General features: G+C 43.2%; 1 protein-coding gene across 1 annotated transcript in view; it reads left to right on the plus strand.

Annotated features, from left to right (window-relative positions):
* The window catches only part of ppih (peptidylprolyl isomerase H (cyclophilin H)), a 57,674-nt gene that overhangs the window by 26,517 nt on the left and 10,193 nt on the right, over positions 1-20,964 (plus strand). The window contains exons 2-5 of the mRNA XM_088616734.1: positions 8,662-8,726; positions 10,257-10,280; positions 12,532-12,576; positions 17,981-18,023. Coding sequence (XP_088472860.1) covers positions 8,662-8,726; positions 10,257-10,280; positions 12,532-12,576; positions 17,981-18,023 — 177 coding nt within the window. The remainder of the gene's footprint in view (positions 1-8,661; positions 8,727-10,256; positions 10,281-12,531; positions 12,577-17,980; positions 18,024-20,964) is intronic.

Raw genomic sequence — 20,964 nt, forward strand, 5'->3', positions numbered from 1 at the left:
TGTGGGCGAGGCTGCTGATCAGCTCACTGGCAGGACGAAACGACACCGCCGCGGTGTTTCTTCTGTGTTAAGTTGACACGCGGCGGAAATGCCCGACCTCGTGGTCCCCCTGAGTAACTGCTGATGTGGCGTCACGTCAGCCTGAGCCCGTGACAAGACAAATATCTGCCAAATAAACGTGAGTGTAAAGTCAGTCAGGCTGCTGTCTGGTGCGCAGTGACGTGTTAAATAAGGAATTGGGACGGAGTTAATAAAGGTCGCTAATTCCAGTAATATTCTGGTTTGGTTTTTGATTCTGGAGCAAAAACCGTATGTGTGTTTGTGTAGTTCTTTAAAAATGTCTAAAAAAGCAGCGTGTGCTGGGATAGAGAGGGCAGAAACCAGTAGCAATCTTATACAAATAAATAATGAAAGGGAATGTTGTCAGACTGTTTGTGATTGTCATAGTGGAGTGGTTGTGTATAGGCAAAGGTAATATGAGAACTGCTTCAGCAATGTTATTTTCGATCATCTATTTTTGTGATTCGCTGGGGGTCGAAGAATATTTTGATTTGACATCTGAAACCTTAGTGTTCCTCCAGGTGCTCCACTGTCCTCCCACAGCGCTGGGGCCCTGGGTTCAAATCCTAGGGTGCTGTTTGCGCAGACACTTCACTTTTCCTCAATTCCATTCCTGTCCTAAAATACAGCCATGCCATCAAACATCCTCCATGTTTTCTAATACTCCTAACCCTAACCCTAGCTAAGGGTTTGGGGAGGTTAGGATTAGGGTTCAGATTTCCATCCAAGAATTAATGCAAACGTCCACTTATTGGAGCAGAAAATATAACTCAGAGCATCAAAATATTAGTTTGAAAAGACTAAGCAACCTTGTCGAACCAAAGGAAATGCATCGACTATGGTAAATTTCTGTTTTGGGAAATTTCGTGTTGAATGGTGTTCTCGGTGAGCATGATTTCAGGGTTAAATAGGTTTAAGAGTCAGGAGAACCCAAGAAATAAGTAGAAATAAATAAATCTTAGCTCTATCTGACAAGTATTGTACTGTATGTTCACCCTGTGTTTGCGTGAGTTTCCTCCAGGTGCTCCAGTTTCCTCCCAGCCAAGACATGCTGGGAGTTTAAGCGCTTTCTGGGAAACTTGGCCCAGGTGTGAGAGTGGACCGGCTGTACCCTACCTGGTGCCCGTTGCTTGCCAGGATAGGCTCAGCGACCCCGAATTGGATACAGTGGTTAGAAAATGGATGGATCTGTGCCTTGTCAGGATCAAGCGATCTTCAGATTAGCACATATGCACACATTAGCACATATGCCTTCTGTGTGGGGTTGGCTTTATCACATTTTGTCTCCGTGGTCCTGCAGTCTGCGCTGTACAGGTTACTTGGCGTCTCTACATTAACCTGGAGCGTGTGAGAGAGCGCATGAGTGTGTGTGTGTGTGCTCTCCAGAGGGCTGGGTCCTGTCCAGGAAGTTCTACTGACGGGCTCACTCTGCCCTCCTGGCTTATTCTCTGGTTCTTGTGTTGATCAAGAAGTTATAAAAAAAAAATGAATCAGTTCACTACTCAAGTTATTAGAAGGTCAGAGTCCTGTAAAGCAAGGTGTCCAGGTACTAAAGTGGAGAACCCCTTAAAGTTCATCCAGAAACACCTCTCTAATATTGGTGAATAAAGACTCCCCCACCCTCTTCTGTGTATCTGACAGTCGGGCATTCATTTTCTGTTTTGTATTTATTCTGGCTCATTACACGCAGCCTTCTTGGTATGCATTGCTTTTTGCTCGCATTTTCATTTGCATGTAGAAAACAAGAGCATGTACTGTATGTGGTCAGGTTGGAGCTTTGAACTGGTACTATTTGTGGCACAAATTCATTTGTGCTTTCCAGCCTGAGGAGATGTATTGTCACTCCAGACAGGTGATACTGTCACTCAGGGAACTACTGTAGTGACAGAGAGCCTCCAGACAGGTGATACTGTCACTCAGGGAACTACTGTAGTGACAGAGAGCCTCCAGACAGGTGATACTGTCACTCAGGGAGCTGTTACAGAGTCAGAGAGCCTCCAGACAGGTGATACTGTCACTCAGGGAGCTGTTGTAGTGACAGAGAGCCTCCAGACAGGTGATACTGTCACTCAGGGAGCTGTTGTAGTGACAGAGAGCCTCCAGACAGGTGATACTGTCACTCAGGGAACTACTGTAGTGACAGAGAGCCTCCAGACAGGTGATACTGTCCCTCAGGGAACTACTGTAGTGACAGAGAGCCTCCAGACAGGTGATACTGTCCCTCAGGGAACTACTGTAGTGACAGAGAGCCTCCAGACAGGTGATACTGTCCCTCAGGGAACTACTGTAGAGACAGAGAGCCTCCAGACAGGTGATACTGTCACTCAGGGAACTACTGTAGTGACAGAGAGCCTCCAGACAGGTGATACTGTCCCTCAGGGAACTACTGTAGTGACAGAGAGCCTCCAGATAGGGAATTTTCTTCATTTCTACTCATGTCCAAAGCGTGCACTACATTACAACTGAATTTGTTCATGCACCCAGGCGACCATCGTGAAAAGCATCTGTATCCTGGATTCACCTCTTTTGACCTTTTACGAAATGTCATAATGCAGTCCTGTGCCTCGGGTGCTGGGCTGTAAACGCTGATGGTGCCATCACTGACAGACAAGCAGGTTTCCTGGTTTTTTAAGTGCCCCTTTGCGACTCACTGTGTGTTCCCAAGGGGGAGCATCTCAAGAGGACTGGCTAATAAACTGATTTTTGTGTGACTTGTTTCCCCAAATTGTCAAGTGTTTTTTTTAATCATGTTAAATTGTGCAGCGCTTGTGATTTTCTTACCTGCAGTCTAAAAATAATCTATTTTATTTAGGTTAAGAGCTGAAATGCTTATGCACGAGACCAGCTGACTTGAACTGAAGTCTGCAGGCCTCAAGGTTGAGTTAAAGAAAGGCTGGTGTTTTTGTCATGAGTTTACATTGCCGTTTGATTTGGTTTTTTTTTTAGGAAAGGTCTTAAACAAGGATTTCAGTCCGCCTTCCCTCTTGATCGGTGAAAACGTTCAGTAACTCTAATTAAAAGGTTTCGGAGAATATAGTGTTGGATGTTGGATTTGCCATCAGGTGTTGTCTGGAATGAGAGAGTATTTTGTCGGCCACATGCAAGGAGGCTGGCATTGCTCACATTTCCTGTGTTGTTTTGGTGGCTGAAATGCAAAAGTGCCTATGTAAATATCCAGACAGCCAGGCTTGGCGGAACGCCTCTCAGAAATATTAAAATGATTTCTTTTACATTGCAGAAAATGGGCGAGGCACATTGCCTTCGTGCTTCCTCAGTTCCCGAATACAGACGACGGGCCAGTTTGTTCCGGATTAAACACAGAACAATCCAGTTTGACGTTCTGAAAAAGGGCCACAAGAGTCTCTAATAAAATTAAGTGTGATGATCACAATGAGCTCAATTTCTATAGCTCTAACTGTAGCAGTTACTGTAGCACCGCACAGAACAGAAGAGGCACTTCTCCGGCAGTGGCCACAGGTACAGCTATTTGACCTCTTTAGCTAAATAGTCCCCCAACCTTGAATGTTCCAAAGATATCGGCATGGCTGGTACACTGACCATGGCACTGCTGCAGTCTCCTTCCCAGTTGTGTGCGTAATGACATTGATACTCTGCTGAACAGCCTTTTGAATTGCTAGAAACTACGGGTCTGAATGAATCACATGTCCTTTTTCCACAGCCCTTATCTGCCTTCTTTTCCTCGCGCTGCCTGGGGCTGTTTTTAACACCTGGGCACTGTCAAGTAGCTCCGCTGACAGATGGGTAGCCTCAGCTCCCACTTTGCGGGACATAGCGTCATTGTGCCAGGGCATTTTTCTATGAGCTGGGTCAGGATGTGTGCAGGGCAGCATGGCCCGAGTTGCGCTTTGTTTAGAACTCCTAAGTTTGCTCAGGGTTTAATAAGGTCTCCAAACTGCTTTTAAGAGGTTAGGGAGTGGCTTAGAGAACAGAGATCAAAGCTGGCCTTAAATCCCAGGTGGATACCTCATAGTTCAGTGTTAGCTGTCCTTGATTGGCTGTTGTCACTCAACGATGGACAGGTTCCAAAAGGAGGCCACTGGCTTGTCTGGTTCTCAAAGGTCGCCATGCTTTCTGCTCACTTGCAGTGCGTAGAGCTGGCAGACGTACATAGATCTAAGTGTTACAAGCGTCTGTGTGCTTAACTTAACGTTTTGGACTGCATGATTTGATGAAATTAACTCTACTTTAAACAAGTCGTGGAAGATCGCCCACATCTCTTTCTTTTCCTCGAAGGGCAGGGATGAAGAGAGCTCTGTGGTGTCTGACAGCATGCCCAGCTTTAAAGCAGGCCAGAGATCAAGTTGGCTTGTGGTGATGAGGATGGCAAAGTAAGACTCAGGAGGGCACAGAACAGGGAGCTGCTCTAGGATATAGAGGGAGTGTCCGAGCTGGTGCTCAGCCTCAGACTTGAGCATGTACTTTTCCCTCTTAAGAACATTCTGAAGATTAACCAGGACAAACAAAATTAAGCCTCTGCCTTGTGTTGGAGGTGAACACCTATTGAATGTTTTGTATCGGTGCCTTTCAGTTTGTTTTCTTAAGAATTAGATTAGAGTTTGCCCAGTGCTTTTGGAATGCTGTTTAAACAGTATATGGCTCACAAGACTGCCAGGCAAACAATGTTTGAGACATAGTGGGACTTAACACAGGGATTAAAAATATTTACCCTGAGCCCTCTAACGGTTTACATAGAGGGAGGCCTGGTTTTCTGGAATGCTGTGAAAAGGCTTCAGAGTAACTGGGTGTTAATAGTTTGGTTTTGTTTTAGAAGTTTTTAAATCCAGTAATTAAAATGTAGTTTCAGTTTTCTTTCTGCATTGACTGCAGGAAGGTATGCATGAAATAAAACAACAGAGCTATAGTGAGTCAAGCTACAGTCACCTGATGACCCTTTTCGAAATCCTCAAAATCATCGACAACGTCAGTCCATGCCGATCTCTTCCAAATGAGCCCTGAAACATGATCCAGAGGACACAAGGGAAAACGCCATGGAATTGTGTTTAAAACCAACAGCAAGAGGCACGTCTTTACTCAAAGAGTTGTGGGAGTATGGAACAGGCGACCATTCAAGAAGCAGCAGGATGAAATCCTTTGATCAATTAGATAATAACTACCAGAGGGGATAGATGGGCTAGTTTGTCCTCTGTTCATTTCGTACTGTTCTTATGCTCTCTTGGGTGTTTCCTGTTTGCTGTCTGCTATTTATAACTGCAATGAGGATAATTGTTGTTATCCTCATTGTAATCATTATCGGTTATTGTTTAATGATAAAAGTTTCAACTCCAGTTATTTCTCTGAAGAATCATTCATCTTCAACAACATGTTCAAAACACCAGTGGCTGTACTGGTAAAGAAAGGCGTTATCCATCTGGGTCATTGTGTTCTTTCAGTGTTCCTGGTTATGAACAAGTGCCCTTTAAAGATAAAGAGATTGATTACTTTTTAAGATCTTGAATATTCATGAGACATGTTAGTCTGTCCTGATATACTGGTTGTGTAATAGTTTCACATTACTTAAGTAACTTTTTCTGTAAGACTATACTATACACATCGTGTGCAAATATTGTTTGGTAAGTCAAAAAGTGATTCATATATTGTAAAGTATATTTATTTCTATAGTGGTGGCTTTGTGGATTATAAAAGATTAAATCCAAGATGGTCCCTGACATACTGTTACAAATAGGAGCTTACAAAAATGGTGAATAACAGAAAATACCCGTGTGGATTCATCAATAAGTAAATTAAATTATCATAACCCCCAACTTGTAAAGATTTTGTCAAGAATATCCCCATGCGGGTGGTATTATTAGAGACACCTGCGTTCTTAGTGTGTATATCATGACAATATACACACTAAACAATACACAACATAATCATACAACATACAAGTTACTGTATAAGTATTTGCCAAACATGTGGAGCAAAAAGAAAATGAAGGATCCTAATAAAGATTGAATGTTTTTTAGATGTTTTTTCTGCGCGATAAGCAGAGTGACAACATGGTGACGCCTTGTTGGTTCAATTCTGGACCCAGGGTGCGTTCTGCACGGAGTTTGCATGGTCTCCCTGTGTCTGTGTGGGGTCTCCTTTGGGTGCTCCTGGTTCTTTCCCCAGTATAAAAAACACGCTGGTGGGCTACTGGGCTTCTGGCCTATTGGTCCTGGTGTGAGAGTGTCTGTGTCTGTGCCCTGCAGTTGCCTGGTGTCCTGTCCAGGGGGGACTCTGCCTTGCGTCCACTGATCGCTGAGACAGGCTCCGGCTCCCCTGAGATCCTGCATTGGAGGAAGCGGTTAAAAAATGGATTGATGGAACAGAAGAATTTATATACAGCAGGATTTAGTCCAGTGGCGTGTGTGAGCACAGTGCAATGAAAATGAAAAACTCAGACAAGCCCTGAAATAAAATGAGTTGTCTGTTATTTTGCCCTCATTTAAACCATCCATCCAAAAGGCCGGTGGCAACATACTGTATCTCTGCCATGAAGATCCCCAGGGCGCAATTGGTATCTAAATCTTTAAAAGAGCTGACCAGACCGACCTACAGAACGGCTTTGGGATCCATATTGAAACAGGAGCACAGGTGGAAAGTGACAGGGTTTGAAGGACCTCTTTTGTCGAAAGATTTAGGAGGAGCGAGCTGCTCAGGCCTGTTGGAACAGATTCCTCCAGATCCCTCTGGAATTAGCTCAAGGGGCCAGTAAGCTGTAAACAAACAATCAGACAAGATGAGCTGAACAGCCGCTTCTCTTTCCTAATCTTCCTTGTTTTCCCACGTTGTGAACATGATCAACTCAGAGACACATGCTGCTGATGTAAATTACACCACACAAACTTGTCTGGAGCCTCACATGGACCCTGAATTCAAGAGACTGGTTTACAACACACAAGCATGTTGCCTAGACTGTACACAAGAAATTAAGCACAGTAGTTTTGACATGGTGAAGTTAAATTAGTAGTGTATTTTCTTAGCAGACAACCTTGGCACAAGCTGGCCTTATTTACATGTACATTTGTATACAAACCAAACAGAGCTTAGAGAGTCGTGTCTGTGTGCAACCTGCAAAGGTTAACTCCACACCGAAAAGTAAAAATACAACACTTTTGGATATGGAATCTTTTTTCAGAATTCTTCAAGGTGGTAAATTCTTCTTCAAGGAGGTAACAAGTAGTTTGCAATTCTGCTTGTTTTAATTTGAAAATATTTTCATTACAACAGTATTAGAAGTGGAATTGCTTGCTGTATAGTCTTGACAATAAGACCTCTGTTTTGTAAAGGTAAATGTTAAATAGGATATATAGTTCCATATTATGTTTCTAAAGATGTAAAGTTGCATATAAAGATGAATTTTCAAATTACAGACTGTAGGCATTTAGTGGAACACTTGCTTGGAACGTAAATTGGTCAGTGAGTTCAGATAAGGAGTAAATGCTCAGATTGCTCAGATTGGGTGATGTAATTAGTGGAGTACCACGGGTATCTGTAGTAGGACCACAGCTCTTCCTGATTTATGTCAATGATCTAGATTCTGATATAGCTAGCAAACTCATCAGCTTTGCGGATTCCATATTGGTAGAACTGGCAAAGACTGTAGAAGCAGAAAAGGAGATTCAGAAGTATTTAGAAAACATTCCAAGACTGGGCAGATGACATTAAATGTAGAGAAGTACAGGATAGATACAAAAATACCAAATGGAAGACACTGAGACAGAAGAGGCTTCTTATGAAAAGTACCTGGGTGTTTGTATTAACACACCATATATGTCTTCTAGATAATGCGAGGAAGCAATAAAACAAGCAAGCTAAATGTCATAATATATATTTAAAAGTATTTGATTTACATCAAAGAATGTTAAATGCACTACTAAGGTTTCATTTAGAATATTGTGTTCACATTTGTCACCATGTCAGAGAAAATATATTGCTGCTCTGGAAACCATCCAGAAAAGAGCAACCAGATACATTGCAGAGCGTACAGGAATCTCTTACACTGACACCCTTAGGGAACTGGATGTTTTAGCCTTGAACAGAGAAGAATACAAGGAAATCTGATAAAACAATCAAAATATTCTAAGTCAACATAGTGGACTTCTTCAAAATGAATAGTGAAACACTAACCAGAGGGTAAAAGTGGGAACTGTATGGAAGGGCATTTAAAACTGAGAACAGGAGGCACTGATTTACCCAAAGGGTGGTGGGAGTGTGGAACAAGCTTCCCCAACATGTACCTGAAGCTGATTCCCTGGTCTTTAAAAAAAAGGCCGAATGGTCACCCCTCATTTGACACTGTTCTTTTGTTCTTAAGTAATTAAGAAATTTATTTTCAGTACGTGTAGGTACTGCAAATTCATCATTTTTTTTCATATAATTTTTCATGTAATTTTTTTCCTAGTTCAGGGCTCTTTGGGAAATTCGGGGTTGACAATCAACTGCGATTTGCCCCACATTTTCAGAGCTATAAATATACATGTGAAATTGAGCAGTATATTAGAGTAAACATTCTATTACCTGATAAAATGTAGTGTGTGTTTTTTGGAGACCACTTTCCAATCATATCTCTCTTGTTGCTTTTCTTTTATCCAGGAGGTTGGAAGAATGAAGGTTGAGCTGTTTGCTGACGTTGTTCCCAAAACAGCAGAGAATTTCAGGTAAGATTGTGCTTGGATTAATATATGGTATAATGATACCTTTGAACAGGTGGTTTTGCATAGGTTAATATGGCGGACGTTTTTTTTTTTTATTTGAATGGAGAAGTCACAATAGAAATCTGACAGCTTTCTTTCACCAGTAAATGCAGGTCAGAGACTATTTCAATAACTGCTTGACTGCCTAGACCAAATATGCTGGTCAGCTGGCTCTCACAAATGTCTGCAAAATATGAAATAGGACATTTGTGTTAATCAGTTTAAAAACAAAAACTAAAAATGTGCTTAATCGCAGTGTTACCAGAGCTACTGTATATTATTTGGTTGAATGAACGGGACCGTTATTGGTGTTGAGATTGACAGTCTGTGAAGGTATTGGATGTTTCTAAATGTGCTGAGGTTATTCAGAATAAACAATTATCTGGCTGTCCAATTGTCCATTGATCCTCCTGAGAAATCCTGCAAATCGTCTGATGTAACTCTGGCTTTAATTCAAAACGTAAGCAAGCTTATATTGGGTTTTAAATCACTATGCCAAGGTAAAAAAAATGCATAATGAGAGTTAGGTTTTGAAATCTTCTTTGCGTAACTTGTGGATTTTTTCTTCTAAACAATTGGGCAGATTTGCAGCACGGAGGAACCAAGTTTTGCAAATTTAACCTGACATTGGTGTTGTAATAGTGCTACACATACCAGAGCAGAGGAGCGGGACTATTACTATGATGTTTGTCAGTTAAACGAATGCATTGGGGTTTTTTTTTTTTAAGATCTCAGCAGAACTTTTCTGCTTTCATCTCACACCTGTTTTCACACCAGGTGTCTGCACACATTGAAAGAAAGGGAAACAAAAACACAGCAGCAACTAGGGAGGAGAGACGTTTAAGCCTTTTAAAAGTATTTTGCATCAGTTCAACTTGTTCTTCCTATGCTTTTTAACTCCAAATACAGCCCAGAAATTTTGCAAACTCTAAATTGTGATGAGACAAGATCAGATCATTTTATTGGCCATATCCAATTTCTTGTATTAGGAATCAGACCAACTAAATCAGGCACCTACAGTAGCACGGGTGGTGTGGTGGCTCTGTGGCTCAGGATCTGTGCCTGTGGCTGGAAGGTTGCCAGTTCGTATCCTGTGGCTGGTAGAGGAATCCTACTCCGTTGGGCCCCTGAGCAAGGCCCTTCACCCCAGCTGCTCCAGGGGCGCTGTATAAATGGCTGACCCTGCGCTCTGACCCCAAGCTTCTCTCCCTGTCTGTGTGTCTCATATAGAGCAAGCTGGGGTATGCGAAAAGACACATTCCTAATTCAAGAAATTGTATAGGGCCAATAAAGTGATCTGATCTTTTCTTATGTTTTATACCTGATGCCACGTTATAGCAGAGTGAGCTGTAGGCTGAACAGAGACAAACAGGCCATCACTCACATGGCGTGTAAGAAGCTGTTTACAATCTGACAGGGGATGAGGACCGTGTAGGTAACTCTTGATGCCTTTTTAACATGAATAACATGTCCTGTCCTCTTGTTCTTTTTCAGGCAGTTCTGCACAGGAGAATTCAGGTGAGTGAGATCAGCTGTTGTCTGGGAACCAAACAAGGCCCTCTTTGCTGTGCACTTTGATCTGTATCCGATTCTAAGGGCTGTGCAATCGTGTACAAACTGTACCAGCCTAGCAGAAACAGATAAATGCCAAGGGTTCATCGATACAAGTGTAGCAAAGAAAGTAGCGACGTGCCTGACGCATGCTTACGTCACAACCTGCTTTTAACCAAGTGCCTCAGGGACAAGAGTACAGGACAAGTGGCAAGACAAAGAGTGCGCTTTGTGTTGTGCACGGTTCCACTGTAGCTGTCGCCACCCAACTCTTGTCTTTGGTTTCAGAAATATAGCCATGCTGTCTCTATTCTGCATTCATGCACCTTGAAGTTATCTCGTGCTCTATTGAAATTATAGCTGAGCCTGCCTCTTGTTTCTTGTTAAGGGAGGATACTGATCTCTGGGTTGGCATAAGGTGTGTGTGTGTATCCTGGCATTGATCTTTCTTGAACTAAAGCAGCAGATGAACCTTACAGGTGCGGAAGGTGCAGGGAACAAAGGTGTAGCAGCAAACAAGAAGATTGAAATTTGGTTTGGGCTTCTTCTGCCAAACTTTTTACTTCAAAATCCCTGAATGTGGTATAAGAAGAACACAAGACCAGTAAGAAACAAGAGGAGATCATTCGGCCCATCCAGCCCATTTGGTAGTTAATAGCTAATTGGTCCAAGGATCTCATCCAGGTGTTTCTTGGGGGAAACCAGGGTATCAGCTTCAATCGTGTGGAAGGTGTCTTGTCCCATCCTCCCTCCACCCTTTGGTTAAAGAATGGCCCTCTGTTCTCACGAAGTTTCCCCTTGTGTTTTTTGGTTCCTGTTTCATCGTTCATATTGACACAATCCAAGTCAGTTGCTTGGGTGGTTTATCAAAGCTGTGATGTCACGAGGGGCAGAGCTCTTGAGGGCTGGTACGTCTCCCAAGTGTGTCCGTTCTTGGAGGCTGTTTACACTTGTCCAAGATGGGGACTGGATCTGCTGGCAATCCATAGAGCAGGGAGCAGCTGTGCGCCCTGTTCCAGTCTAGATAAATCAAGGGCCGAACCAGCAGTAGAGAGCTTGGGTGAAGAGGGGCGCAGAGAGGTATGTGAGGTCGGTAGGAGGGACTTCACCAGTTCAGCGAAGACTGTGCCTGTGAGCCGCTCTGCGTCTGCGAGGCCTGGAGTCCTGTGAAGATGGTGCCTTTGTCACCTGGAACTTAAGAAAAGCTACGAAGGCCGTGGCTCATTAATATGAGGCAGAAGGAAAGGCAACGCAAGACCAATCCAAGAGGCAAAGCTGGAACCAGAAACACATTGCGCGTGTGTTGAAAAGGATTGTTCTTATCATCTTGGGCAAAGGCTTTATCTGGATTGAATGAAACAAGAACCTGGTGGAGACCTGGGGAATGGTGAACTGGAAATGAAATGACCTACCAGACGAAGATTCCAAAAAGAGTTAATAATAATAATTGCTTACACTTATATTTTCTAGACACTCCACTCAAAGCGCTTCACAGGTAATGGGGATCCTCTCCACCACCAGTGTGTAGCCCCACCTGGATGATGCGACAGCAGCCATAGTGCACCAGAACGCTCCCCACACACCAGCTCTCAGTGGGGAGGAGAGCAGAGTGATGAAGCCAGTTCAGAGATGGGGATTATTAGGAGGCCATGATTGATAAGGGCCAATGGGAAATTTGGCCATGACGCCGGGGTTATACCCCTACTCTTTTCGAGAAATGCCCTTGTCCTTTCGGTGTAAAGCCTGTTTGATAGTGACGGAGCTCAGGCAGTTATTGCATCTGGAGTCCTTACTGCTGCCCGTTGAGGAAGATTGCTATATTAAACACCGACCTGAAAAAGTAATATTGATTATACAAGAGAATCGGTAAACTACACATATTAAACTATGTGAATAAGTGAATATTGCTGTTTCCAGAAGTCATCAAGTTGCGTTGTATCCAACGGCATGTTTGTGTGATTCTCCTCTTTGCATAACACACGGCAACAGAGAATAAGCAGAACACACAGTACGCTTTGAGTATGAAGACATAGATGGCATGTCAGCCTGTGGGGCTATTGCACAAAAGACAGGACATTGCATACCTTGGTTTCAAGTTTGGTGTGGAATTCATCCCTTGATAGACTGACAACTGCGTTTGTGCTGCAATAGTGAATATATTTCTTTTGCACTAAACATTTTGATGCATTTCATGGCATTTGTCTTTTTATTTTAACAGGAAGGATGGCGTTCCTATTGGGTACAAAGGCAGTACATTCCATAGGTAAGGTATATAGTAAAAAAGCATTGCGTATTTTTCCGTGGTGTCCCATTTGGCAAACTTACAAAATGCAACATACACATTTTTTTTAAACATTCAAAACCTGAATGCTCAGACTGAAAACATCTAAGAGTAAGAGACAGTAAATGTCAGAAAAAAACTCAAGAGAGAATACTGAAATATGGTGATGGCAGATGTATGCAGACTTGCACACCCAGTATTTGGTAGAAGCACCTTTTGGTAACAATTACAGTGGCACTTGTTTTAGGGCAAGTCTCTACCAGATTTGCACACCGGCTTGGTGCGGTTTTTGTCCATTCATCTTGGCAGATGTACTCAGGTTCTCTCAGCTTGGTAGGGGCTTGCTAATGGACAGCAGTTTTTTCAGTCTTTCCACTGACTCAGGGTTCAGGAAACCAGGAATTTGACTGTGCTGCTTAAGGACAATCCATTTCTTATTCTTAAGCTCCTCTGGGGTACTGTAGCTTTGGCCTTGTGCTTTGGAATTATTGTCTGGATCAGTCTTTGTCCCAGCTTGCCCAAGTTTTAGGTCTGACACAAGTTCGTCTCTAAGATTTGCCAGTACCTCATACGGCGCTTCATCTGTAATCCCACTCGACGACAGTCTTCGCAGTCCCTGCTGATGTGAAGCAGAACAATAACATCTTGCTGCCATCACCATGTCTGACAGGAGGGATGACAGAGTGATAAAACTTTTGGCTTTGCGTCAGATGTAGTGCTTTGCATTTAGACCAGTAAATTCCAGTTTTTATCCCGTTTGACCAGAAAACTCATGTTTTTGGCAATATCACTTAGGTGCTGTGTTGCACACATCATGTGGGATATGGGATTTTTTTTCCTAGTTCCATTTAAGCCAGGATATTGTTGTCCCAAGGGCATTTTCTCCTGCTCTGGAACTCTTTAGAGTTGTCATTGACCTCATGGTGGCATTCCTGGGCAGTGCGGTGGCTCTGTGGCTCAGGATCTGTGGCTGCAGGGTTACCGGTTCGTAATCGGCGGCCAGCAGAGGAATCCTACTCCTGAGCAAGGCCCTTAACCCCAGCTGCTCCAGGGGTGCCGTATAAATGGCTGACCCTGCGCTCTGACCCCAAGCTTCTCTCCCTGTCTGTGTGTCTCATGGAGAGCAAGTTGGGGTATGCGAAAAGATGCATTCCTAATGCAAGAAATTGTATATGTCCAATAAAGTGATCTGATCTTATCTTAACAAGTTTAGCCCTTGCCAGGCTGCTCAGTTTGGAGGGACAGCCTGATGAAGGCATAGTTTAGGTGCCTTCCACTTAATGATCCCACTTAATCATCAGCATTCTGAAAGAGATGTTAGAGGCCATTGAAATGTCTTGCCCTTCTCCTGATCTGTGTCTTTATCCGGTTTTATTTCTGTGTTGTTTTATAAAGCTTCTTGGTCTACATGGTTGAATGTTTCTGTGAACTCTTATGTCATAGACAGGTGTATTCATTCTGAAATCGTGTGAACTACTGTTCTTGCACGGAGACCACTCAGCTGATTCTGTGACTCATATAGTTAATTTTGTGCACCTAAATTAATTTAGGCTTGCCACAGTAAAGGGTTTGAATACGTATTCACTAATGGCTTTTCCATTTTTCTTTTCTGTTGCTGATTTCTTTCTCCCTGACTTTTGCTTTCAGTGTGTGGAGCAGGTTTGTATATAGAGCAGATATTACACCCCAGTATAACAATATTAATAAATAAACCAATATCGCAAAGATATTACAAATCGAAATGCCATGGCTACAAGCTTTAAGGCATCAAACTCTGAAAACTGTGCGCTGAATACTTTTTCAATGCTCTTCCAGCATCATACATTGGAAAAAACAAACATTTTATATGCACCTGGAGCTGTTATTACTCAAAAGGAAGTTCTATTGTTTGTTTTTTCTAGGTGCGTTCTCAGATTGATGTTTGTTTTGAAAGGCTTATCTTTTGGAACCATGTGGTTCTGTGCTGGAGGGGCAGGCTTGACTTCTGGGTGCAGTATGGGAACCATGATCTATGAGATCAGGCTTCTCATTGGCTGCCGGATGGTTAATAAAAGGTACACGATAGTCTTCTGTAAATTTATCAGCAGCACCCCCGAATTTCCATGGGTTACATATTCTTTGTAGTAACCAGAAATCCTGGAAATCATTCAAAAAAGGCAAGTTATTGGTTGTCTGATAATGTCTGTATACAACACCTGCAGTAATTATTTATCAGAAAAGAAAAGCACTGCTACCAGTAGTAGCACTTAAGGGACGTTGCAGGAGCTTGTTGGTCATCTTCACATGGTTTTAATTAGGCCCAACCCTTTATGCTAGGAGGGTGCAGCTTCTGAAATGTTACTATTGCTGTATAACCCTTAGGGACTGCTCTACCAGGTCATGTAACCAGCTTCTGCCCCTTTGAAATAGGATTGTTGGCATGGCAGTCGAGGTATAGTGGTTGTGGTTCCCATTGTTCATGATCTTCCTTGTGTGACCACATTCCAGCTCTCTTCCTCCTGCTCCTTGTATAAAAATAGCTTTCTTGTCAGGTGACAGTGTTGCGGTTCTGCTGTGGACGCCCAGGCTCATCAGGCTTGAGCCTGGCTGAATATCGGTGGGATGGGTTTTGTGGCTTCTTGGTCCAGAGACCAGTAAACATGCAAATGCTTGTTTACAAGAGAAGTTGCACAGAATCCCACAAAACAGCATCTGCAACGTGATGCCCAGTATGCATCTCACAGATACACAGCTTATATTGCTTTCGGTGGTGGAAAGGTCACACATGCTGTTAGCCTGTGACCATTACAGCAGACACTCTGCTGAAGACGTATAAATCAGTACCATGAATTAACCTGTCACATCTGTGCAAGAAAATGTCAGGGCTTCTGCTACAAAATCTTTTTTCTTATGCCTATATGAATTTCCCGGATTTCTAAGAAATTTCTTTTGATGCCCTAATATCCAATGCAACACGCATTCAACATCCCTCTGGACAATTCCGGATCACCCAGATGACATCACGTATTTCCAGCAGCCTTATTTACTGCATCTCTTGCAGAAAATGCCCAGCTATTTACATTTTTACATTGACGAGACAGAAAGGAGACTGGCAGACTGTTTCAGGGAACATGACAGGGCTGTGAAGGTCAAAGATCTGTCGAAGCTGATAGTTTCCCATTTCACCTTTCTCATCTTAACATCTGTGTCCTCACAGAAGGATTCTGGGACTCCTAAATGCAGAAAGACATCCAAAACCAAAATTATCCTGAAACTTGGATCACACCTTCCCTCTTCTCTAAACGAAAGATTCTTCTTGGAAATCCTCTCTATTCGTTTGCAGATTTCAGCTTTCCACACCTCTCCTCTAGTTCTCCATGAGTTTGGACAGTTTGGACTGACCTTTTGGTCCTCATGTGCCTTATTCATCTGCTGTTTTTATTTGCACTTATAATAATAATAATTATAATAATTGCTTACGCTTATATAGTGCTTTTCTGGACACTCCACTCAAAGCGCTTTACAGGTAATGGGGACTCCCCTCCACCACCACCAGTGTGCAGCCCCACCTGGATGATGCGATGGCAGCCATAGTGCGCCAGAACGCTCACCAGTCATCAGCTATCAGTGGGGAGGAGAGCAGAGTGATGAAGCCAATTCATAGAGGGGGGTTCTTAGGAGGCCGTGATTGGTAAGGGCCAACGGGAAATTTGGCCAGGACGCCGGGGTTATACCCCTACTCTTTTCGAGAAATGCCCTGGGATTTTTAATGACCACAGAGAGTCAGGACCTCGGTTTTACGTCTCATCCGAAGGACGGCGCCTGTTTACAGTATAGTGTCCCCGTCACTATACTGGGGCATTAGGACCCACATGGACTGCAGGGTGAGCACCCCCTGCTGCCCCCACTGACACCTCTTCCAGCAGCAACCTTAGTTTTTCCCAGGAGGTCTCCCGTCCAGGTACTGACCAGGCTCACACCTGCTGAGCTTGAAGAATGTTGTCTTTCTTTTCTTTTTCTGTTCTTTTTTAATATATATGTGTGTGTTTAAGTGAAATGGAGAGCTGGACCTGGTGTAATTGATAGGGATTAGCTTAATATCGCCCTGTGTCTGGGAATGCGATTTGTAACTTGAGTCACTGCGTAGTTCTCTCCAGTCTACAGGCTCTACAGTAATGCACTCGGTGGGGGGAAAAAATCAGTTTGGGCTGAAATTTTAGCATACGTGTTTGGGCACAGGTTTCTCATACTGCAACAGATATTGCTAATTGACAAGACAAATACTCAGGACAATCTTTCTGGATATAAGGATTTTCTATTTCACAATGTGCATCGTGGAAGAGCTACCAGTCACAGGGAAACCATGACGAGGGTGTTCACCTGGACAAGTCGGGTCCGCGCACCTGTATTGTGCAGCATAAGAAAGCAAAGTGAGTTTCCCAGGGCTCAGATTAGCATTATGTGAGATTTAAGCCTTATCTGTGCAGGTGTCCGATTAGTATGGCAATTTATAAAAATTAACTTCCACCTTTTTTGGTCCTTGTTTGCTTTTGTCACGCTTGCATTGTCACCAGTTTCATACTTATGACTCTTTATTTACCGTTCAGCCAACCAGCGTTAAAAAACACAGCAGTTTGATCAAGAGTTGAATGTACTGTGTATATATTTTCTTCTGCAGAGTTGCGAAACAGCCTTTTTATGGCAAATGTTGTCCTGTCAGGTTTCGTCTTGATTTCAAAATCCTCGTGATCACCTATAAGGCTCTGCATGGCTCGGCTCCTCAGTACTTGTCTGAGCTACTATCTTCATACTCCTCACCTCACAACCTTCACTCTGCTAATTCTGGTCTCCTCTCTGTCCCCAAGCCCATCTACACTCTATGGGTGACAGGGCCTCTCCTGTTATGCCCCAAAGCTCTGGAGCTCTATCCCTAAGGATATCAGAGTCACCTTCTCTAAACTCCTTCAAATCCAGACTCAAATCTTTGTTTTCGAAGGCCTTTTATTTAATTGGTCCTTTGTCTGTCCCTTTCCTACTATATTCCGTGCCTCTTTTCTACTGTCTCCTCTCAATGTGTAGTTTTTTGTTGGTATGTTTGTTTTGTAAAGCACTTTGAGAAGCTGCGTTTAAAGGCACTATATAAAAAGTTCATTATTTATTGTTATTAACCATTTAAACATAGGCAACACAAAATCCTTCTTTTCTTTTTCAGTCTGCTTTGTGCTCTGCAATCTTGTTTTTTTCTGTTTGTCCCACATCACCTTATTAACAGAAGACCGCAGCTATGGATTCTGACTGCTTAATTATATCTTACCGCGCGACTGATTGTTTAATTGTCCTGTGCAGTAACCCCTTTGTGTTCATGATCAGCTGCCACACCTTAACAATTCTTTGTCTTTATTTTCAGGGTGATCAAGGACTTCATGATTCAAGGGGGCGACTTTGTCAATGTAAGTCAGTAAGGTATAGGAATTTGTTTGAAGTCACTCTTGTCTGTGTTCTGCATCGGGTCTCTTCACTTCTATAATTCAGCAAACTGCATTGACACTTTTAAAACACTGGTCGCACGTTTTGAAACCGAACCCTGGCTGGAGTATTACAGGAAGACTTCTCCGTTTCACAGTAAGTCAGCTCAGCTTTCCACCCTGGTTTTCAAACTGCCCAGGAGAACTGAGGTCTACTGTAGCGGATCCTACCCTAAAGCTGGGCAGTCCAGAGGGATCGTGGGATGGGACACTGGTGATCCCAAGAAGTAATGTTCTTGGTAATTTTAAGAAAGTAATGTTAAGGTAAATTGTAAGTAAACTAAGGTAAATGATAAAGTAATGTTAAGAAGTATTGGTTTTGGTGTTTGCCTTATAGGGCCCAAAATAGCAAACAAAAAGTCAGCACAAAAACTACCACGCCCGGTGTAGGAGAGTGCACACCCTTTAAATACCAAACAGCAAGTCAGTTACACCCAAGTAACAATGTGCCAAACAGCCATCACCACGAATCTGTTCAGTTAAGTGATTAATACCTGTTGTGAGACTATCTGAAAGATTAGAGGCTGTGTAGACAGATTTAATTGCTCCATGCATGCATAGATGCTTCTCCTGTAATGTGCACTGTGTGTGTTTTCTTTTGTCCTTTCCGCATTCCTACAAATCAAACAGCAGCACTGTAAGACATCAGACAGAGGACTGCCGACACTGCAGGCTCACAAGTACCTGGGCCCTCTGTGGCACCAGTAGCCCAGCATGCCCGGGCCCTCCCTGTAGCGGACATGTGGCCGATATTGGCCAGTGACCTGTGGCTCCAGCCAGGCAGAGTCCTGCTCTAGTTCAGCCTCTTGGGAGCGTCCTAAGTCTATTTCCATCTCACACCTCTTTCTGTCATTATTTACATGGGAACTTACATGGGAAATGTTTTTATATTTCATGGTTAGAACTAATTGGAACTGATGAGTGCTTTTGGAGCCACAGTAAGAGTAAAGAGTACACAATAATGTGTAAAACCTCCAATTTATGTCACAGACAAAATGTCCAGGTCTGCCCAGCGCCATGTTCTGCGATTCAGAAAGAGGCAGCAAGACTTCTGGTGATGTCAAGCGGCCCTCTTTCATTGAAAACCCGCAGGCTTGTGAATACATCATTTTTAATCCAACGGAAATATTGTTTTCAATTTCGAGACGGTTTGGCCGAACAAATGCAACGTGCTTGTTAACTCTGCATGCACGTTCCCATTCCCAAACGTGCAGCTTAAGGCAGAGAAGGTTGCAGGTTCAAATCACAGGTGGGCACTGCTGGCTATAAATATGGCAATGAACTCCAGTACTTGAGTTTTTATGGCAATGAACTCCACTACTTCACTCCAAATCAAATCAAAGTTTATTTGTCAAACGCACAACAATACAGCGGGCAGCAGTAGTTGCTGGCAATGAAATGTGTTTTCCGCGAGCTCACAAAAATCACAAAATTGAGGTTATGAAAATGAGGTTACATGAACTTGAACTTTATTGCCATATGTAACCGGTACTGGTACAATGGAATTCTTACTTACAGAAAGTCTCTCGATTGTAAAACAAGTGTAAAAAACAAGACAAAGTGCAAACAGTGCATCAAGACAATGTACAAACAGACAATAGACAATGTGCAAGTAAACATGTAGACAGTTTGAATGTAAATAATACAGACGTGTAAACAATGACTGGAGATGTGCAATAGATAAGAAATCATAAAGAGGTAGATGGTGATGGTGTAGGCGTGGTCCAAAGGGGGATGGCTAAATGTGTTCGCCAGTCTCACTTCTTGTGGATAGAAGCTATTGAAGAATCTAGTGGTAAGTGTCCGTATGCTCTTATATCTCTTGCCTGAGGGCAGTGGGGTGAAGAGCTCATGCCCGGGGTGGTGACTGTCCTCTGTGATGGCCAGAATTCGACCACGGCAGCGGTCCTCATAGAGCTGTTTAATCTCGGTGAGACCGCAGCCGATGGTCTTCTGGGCCATATTGACCATTCTCTGCAGTGCCTTTCTTTCTCGCGAAGAGGTGTTGCCATACCACACGGTGATCCCGTTGGTGAGGACGCTCTTGATGGTGCAGCGGTAGAAGTTCACCAACACGTGTATTGGCATCCCCCATCGCTTGAGGCACCTCAAGAAATAAAGGCGCTGCTGAGCCTTCTTCATGATAGAGTCAGTGTTCACAGTCCAGGTTAGATCTTTAGAGATGTGAATTCCCAAAAACCTAAAGCTGGTGACTGTTTCCACTTCCGTTCCATACATAATAATAGATGTAATAGAAACGGAATAAAACTCAATATGAGTAGAGCTGCTATGTGTCCATGGTGTAGGCAGTATATACATGTAATGCAGTTATGCTGAATACAGTGAAGACTGTGTGTCCATGCAGCCAGTACAGGTGATCTGCTAAAGGAGCTGCAGGTTGGCTATTAAGCAGTCTTATTGCCTGGAGGTAGAAGCTGTTCCGTAGTCTGTTGGACCTGGACCGAATGCTTTGGTACCGTTTACCAGACGGTAGGAGGGAAAACAGTTTGTTTTCCACTACAGCTACCTACTTGAACAACTCCTCTACTCTGCTGTTGTATGCTAGAGCAAGGTAGTTCCGGGAAATGCCCTTCCCTACAGATGGGTGCTCTCCTGGTCATTAAGGGAACAACCCACTTGTTTTTGTTAGAATGACGGGGTTCATAAAGTCACTTGTAATGCAATGGTGCCCTCTAGTGGTGAGAATAAGGGAGACCGCTGTCCGTGGTTTAGACCTGCAGAACAATTCACTCGCAAATGTGGGAAATCTTATTTTTCACAAGTTACTTTAAATGCCTTTTATTTAACTTCCTTGGGAAAATAATGGATTGAAATTCCAATAAATTCCCCTGCAAGAAGGTGTGTT

Source organism: Lepisosteus platostomus, chromosome 23 (genome assembly GCF_059453375.1).
Source record: "Lepisosteus platostomus isolate fLepPlt1 chromosome 23, fLepPlt1.hap1, whole genome shotgun sequence".
Taxonomy (NCBI): Eukaryota; Metazoa; Chordata; class Actinopteri; order Semionotiformes; family Lepisosteidae; genus Lepisosteus; species Lepisosteus platostomus.